The sequence below is a fragment of the Aythya ferina genome (genome assembly GCF_964211825.1).
Source record: "Aythya ferina genome assembly, chromosome: 4".
Lineage (NCBI taxonomy): Eukaryota > Metazoa > Chordata > Aves > Anseriformes > Anatidae > Aythya > Aythya ferina.
The window spans coordinates 42,386,323-42,392,322 of record NC_140300.1 but is presented as its reverse complement, the minus strand read 5'-3'; the positions used below and the strand labels follow the sequence as shown (position 1 = coordinate 42,392,322).

At 38.1% G+C, this 6,000-nt stretch overlaps 1 protein-coding gene across 1 annotated transcript in view; it reads left to right on the top strand.

The window, feature by feature from the left end:
- The first annotated feature begins 841 nt into the window (after positions 1-841).
- ZNF827 (zinc finger protein 827) overlaps positions 842-6,000 on the top strand; it is a 125,319-nt gene continuing 120,160 nt past the window's right edge. The window contains exon 1 of the mRNA XM_084518649.1: positions 842-854. Within this exon, the coding sequence (XP_084374775.1) occupies positions 843-854 (12 nt within the window). The 5' untranslated portion in view covers position 842. The remainder of the gene's footprint in view (positions 855-6,000) is intronic.

The window sequence follows — 6,000 nt, the reverse complement described above, 5'->3', positions numbered from 1 at the left end:
GTATGTGAATCCTCAGAATTATGTAACTAACCTCTGGAGGTTTCTCACTTCAATTCACTTCACTTCTGATACAAAAAATAGAAAAGAGGAAAGAAAACCCTCCAACAGATTACTTAAGATCTCGTAAAGATGTCATATCCACACAGATATTCACTTTTCATGCCAAAGGTAGAAAAAAAAAAGGTGGTAATTTATATCTCTAATGCAGTTTTATTAAAAAATATTAAACACACGATTAAAGACAAGTAAATGAAAGTGAGCAGTTGCCTTAGGACAGGTAGGGGAAAAAAAATAATATATGTGTATATTTTAAAAAAAGCATTTGGGTAATTACAGGGTCCTGCACCCTCCTTCTTGAAGTTCCCTAGTCATGCTGCAACTTTGGCAAACACCCACTGGAGAAATATGTAAAGGCTGTTTTAAGTTCCTTAACATTTTTACTTCCCCTCCAAAATGGAAGAGTGAAGGGCAGGTGCAGCGCAGTTATTCAAATGGCAGATTGCTCGACAGCAACCATACCAGAGCTGTTCCTTTCCTTGGCCTCTCTCACTTCAGTACAACCTTAGCCCATCTTCAGTCTCTACTTCTGCAACATGCGGAAAGCTATATTAAAAGCATGTTCAATTAGGTTCTGGAATTGAGCCTTCAGGATTTAGGAAGCGCCAGTACCGATGCTGCAACACACAGTATTAACTCAGTCTTTGGGTATATACACCTTACGCTAATCTTCAGCTATATGATTATTATTTTTTGCAGTGGGATGCAGCAAAGGCAAGCTGAAATTAATCAGAAAACCACTGGAAACTTAAGTTCAGCTCAGGGCCATGATCAGCAGCATGCCAATGCGCACGCAGGTACTCCTGCCCATCTTTAACAGGCTTGAGCCTCTGCTTGTCTCAACTTTCTTAAGCTGTCCCTGTCCCAGTCTTGCTGCTTTTCTGTTCTTGGCCTCCTTTTCTACTCTTTTTGGTTAAACTTAACTCTTGAAGTTTCTCATCCTAAGATTGTCTACTGGGTCTCCTTTTCCAAGTTTTCCCATGCCATTCACTCACTTGCTTTTCACACCCAGGCACATTTCTTCCAATCAATTCCCAACCTTCCTTTGAATGTAGTTTTTGGTCTGTAGTTTTTGGTTGCTCAAATGAGAACATGAAAGTCCATCAAACATGACAGGTCAGTTTCAAACAAAAAATTAAGAAAGGTAAAAAGAATAGCTTTTGTTGTTGTTTTTGTTGTTGGTATTTCCTCTGGCTTTTCCATTTTGGTTCAGGCATTAGCCAAACCCCCATGAAACTTCCCAGGGAGAAAGACAGTTGAGAGAAAAAAAAAACTAAAGGAGAAAACAAACAAACCCACAACTGTTTGAGGCTTCAAAAACAGCTCATGGTATAAGTTTTTTTTAAAAAAAAAAAAAAAAGATATAGGGTTTGAGGGTCACAGTGTCACATATACATAGATAAAGAACTGGAGGGGAGCACTGAGGAAAGCATCCAGTGGTGGTGCCCACTGCTTCCCGAAGAGCTTCAGTTGCTGAGAAAATAGGAACAGTTGCCAGAACAACTCCCCCACTTCTGCCATCAGTGACACGATACCAGACTGGAGGGACTATTGGTTTTATGCCAGAGAGTTTCTTATATTTTAATGGTCTTTTATTGGAGGCATTCCTGGCCATCCTAGAATTCAAGAGGAAGAGTTGTGACAGGTTCTACAGAAACTTTCTGCATAATTCTTTTATGTGTTAAAGAAAACTTTAAAGCGAAGACTCAGTTTCCAACTGGAAGAAGAATATAGAGTGTTGTACAGAAGACAGGTAATACATGGAAGAAACTGCTAAGGGGAATATTCACGGTGGATAAAAGTATGTAAAGCTATATCTCACAAATCAGTGCATTTTAGTCCTTTTCAATTTCCAGTGCAGGTGTATGGGAAATTTAACCTACTTAGACTAAGTTTGCTTCTTTTAATTCCCTTTTACAGATTCCTTAGGTTCTTCCTGAGTTGTGCAAACCACAGGTTAAAGACCATTACAGAAAAGATGTAATCTAGGAAGTTACTTATTTCTAGAGATTCTTTCTGTAGTATGAAAAGTAAGAGCAAATCTAAGTGGAGACTGACCAGATTATAATATCAATGATCACTCTGTAGTAATATTTTGTTTATGGAGCTGAGAAATTGTAAATGCCTAGCTCACTTTGGGGGTTACGTTTTTAAGCAGGTGTTCATCTGTTTAGGAAAGCAGGGGAAGGACTACAGATATTACATAAAATCTCCTCCCATGCTGCATCTGTTTGGCTAAGACTTGTCAAGCCACTGGATTGTCATCATCTGTGAAACCAGATCACAAAATAAAACAAAATCCTAGATGATCTAATAGGTCAGGAAGTAATTTTTTGTTTGTTTGTTTTTGTTTCTCCAGCACCTAAAACGGTGGGCTTTTACCCTTCTTTTTGGTTCCTAGCTGCTACTGTACTGAAATAATGAATAATAGAACTGTTTCTGATACCAAACATTACATTGTTAAGCAGATCATTACTTACAATAAATGAACATAGTTCCATTAAAGAGAATTTCATTTACAGGGAGTATTTGGTGCTGTATTTTGTATATGAGAAATAATTTAAATTGATTAGAAGAACTGTATCTTTTGCTAAACAATTATTCAAATATAGGTGGAAAAATAAGGTTGTTGGAGAGCATTTGACAAAGAGAAGAATTAGCTAATAAATTGACTCTAAGCCTAAATTATGTGAAGACATGCCACACAATGGGTTTACATTATCCACTTTCCTCTGACTATAGCATGTAGGCTCGACTGTGAAAGTACTACCATATAGTCCCATCACATATCAGTCCTATTAAGACAGAAAGAGAACCTGTTAGGACATTTTTTCATCTTAATACCACTGCCTTACCACTTTAAAAAATTGAAATTAAAACTTTTTTTAAGAGAAACAATACCTCACACTACTAGAACAAAGCTTTCCAAAACTTAATGATCCTGATTCCCATGTGCCTTACCCTCTCTGTAATCACTTTTGGCCCTTAAAAACTTTATGATGTTAATTCTTCTTTGAATAAATATTAGTAGCCCAACCAAGAAAAGAAAAGAAAATTAGGTCTGGTGGGCCCATTTGCTTCTATTATTCATTGAAAAGCGTGTGTGTGTGCATGCTTATAACTGATAGAGTAAAACTTAAATACTGAAGTCAACATTATAAATTAGGGGGGAAAAAAATCTGTCTTTTTCTTTCTATCCTTGACATGCAATCTCTTTTCTTACCTCTTTTGTTTCCCTTCTTTCAAATGCTTTTTTAATTCTCTATATTTATATTTTCCCTTTTCTTTCTCTAGAGCTATTCTGCTTTTACCACTTAATGTTCTAGTTGTTCAGAGTTACTTCCAAAATCCTCACTGTTACATGTCAAATGAATTTCATTTAGGTTCAGGCTGTGATCGTCACTGAATCTGAAACCATGGAAATTTTAACATGGTAGTGACTGGATTGCTACTATTTGGCTTCCTGAGCCCTGTTTCAGAGTACGTATTCTTTTAGTTGACTCACCTCCAAAAGCGCATCAGTTTTTGGTTTTACATAAGCTCAAATGTAATTCATTGGCCATGGGAGGTCTTGAGTCAAGTTGATTGATACACAGAGGTGAGAACAGAACTGGCCAGTCTGTGCCCCTTGAGCTGCTTGTAGCTAACTTTAAGTACAACTCATGTGTTGGCTCCTGGGGGGCCTATGGCATAATCTCTGCTCTCAGAAGGAGTGAGTCAGCCAGAGCCTGCAAGGCCAATATTACTGGATTTCTCTGGCCTCTGGATGTTCATGTAGCTGAGCCTCATTCCTCAGGTGACTTCTGCAAGGCTATGTCATCACTGAGCTCGCTGAACTGTTCCTGTAGCCTCCCTAGCTCCAGAAAAGGATAGGCATCTTGAGGCTCTCAACACAATGAGATTTTTGGTATAGAGTTTGGAGGGCTGAGGAGATCAGACATTCTGGGAAAAGACTAAAGTAGTCTGATAGGTTATGTTTCTAAGTGGTATCTTTTCCTCAACCACAGTAAATTCTTTTCCAAGCCATATGATCATCAAATTATCCCCCCCTCCAAAAAAAAAAAAAAAAAAAAAAAAAAGGATTAATATCAGTACCCTATCTTTATAGGAAGCATCATATTTTTTGTGCCTGGAAAATATACCTTTTTTTTCTACTAAACTGATCAAAAGCCTTCTCTTGGGCCTCGTCTTTCCGGATGGTGCCATCTTCTCAGAAATACATCATCATCAGAGTGCTTTGTCCCAGTGATGTATTACATTAATACATCTGTTGCTTTAGTGATATATTAGTGTAATACCTTATCAGAGTGATGCATACCAATGACCTATTACTCAAAAGGTGGTGCCATTCAGGAATGAAAGAATTCATGGACATATTCAGTATAATTACAGAGATAAAAGGCAACATACATTACACTGGAAGCTGCTTTCATGGAACCAAGAGCACCGGTATTATGCTAGCCTCTTCGGTGCCATTTTCTAGTGCCATTGCACTAGATTTCCGATGCAGAGGTTGTTACATCTCTCTTAAACCTTTTAAATATACTAAGAGCAACTACCATTAACCTTGGGTCACTGTGAAGCAGACTGTATCCAGCTACATTATTTTTACTATATAGTAGTACAGTACTTACTTACCCGTAACCGTATGAAACTAAGTAACATTAACCTCCAGATAGTCTGAAGAACATATCATATCTCATTATAATAATCTGGGCTTCATCCTTTGCTTGACTTTAATTATTGTCCATTCTCAAACATTCTCAGTTACATGACAGTTGAACTTCAGCCTGTCATTAACTGTAGGTTTCTTTAATCTTAACCTTCATTTTCTTTACCATTGCTTTATTTTTTCCCCAGTACTTTAGCCACTGAAAAACATGTGAAGTCGGTCTGGTTTACATTGTTTTGTGTAGTATGTTAATTAAACATTTCAAAATATCACCCACAGAAAATGGTAAAGAACAAATTCTACTTTCTCTCTCTCAAACTTTCACTGTAAAGAAGGGCAAAAAATGTACAATTGTATAAAAAACTCCTTTCTCCCCTGTGCCTTAACTTTCTCACTAATTGGGTCCAAGCTAAAGAGACGGTCCCGTGACAGAGAATCAGAACCACATTTTGGCTTGTGGTAATTTAATTGAGGTACAAGGTATTGATTAGCTTATTTATTTTTCCTCTCAATACACTTACATTGAAATGTGAAGAGTGTTGCTTAGCAGAACACGGAGGCTTACAATTTGCTTCAGTTGTTTGTAGGGTATGGGGAAGGTTTGTAGGCACCTGTAGATTCTTTTGCCAAATAACCCTGAGCGAATCTATTAGAAATTTACATACTCACACAATGAGGGAAAAAAGAAAATGCAAATAATTATAGCATGTAAACACTGAATTTTTCCTCTTTACATTCTCTTCTGTTATGTTCAGCTTCATTATTAGTGACAGGTACCATTTTAATTTGCAGAAAGGATTACTGAAACAACTTTCAGTAATGTATTTAGTCAGGTAGTCAGATAAATTCATACAGTAATACAGTATCATAAATGCAGAACATCCTGCTCTTTACATTTCCACTCCTCCAAGGTCATTCAGCTGACCTGTCACCTTCTGGTTTGGAAAGTGCTGACTCAAATTCCTCTCCTGCCCCACTGGGGGAGGAAGAAGCAGAAGCTCTCTTTGGGGGAGTCTGATGAAAGAAAAGGACTTGCTCTCATGCGTAGAGCAGTACTGAACAGTATAGCTTTATAGGTGCTATGGTACTGCTGCAGCAGGAGGTGGCGTAACAGGTTGCAGTGGAGGGGAGGTCTGTGGCTGTGCAAATGTGGCAGCCACCAAAAGTGCTGTGCGGATTCAGGGGCAGCAAGTGGCAGTGGTGCTTTTAAGGGCCTTTCTGCCAGAAGGCTTATCCCAGCCAAATTAAGAGTCAGGGCAAAGCTAGAAACC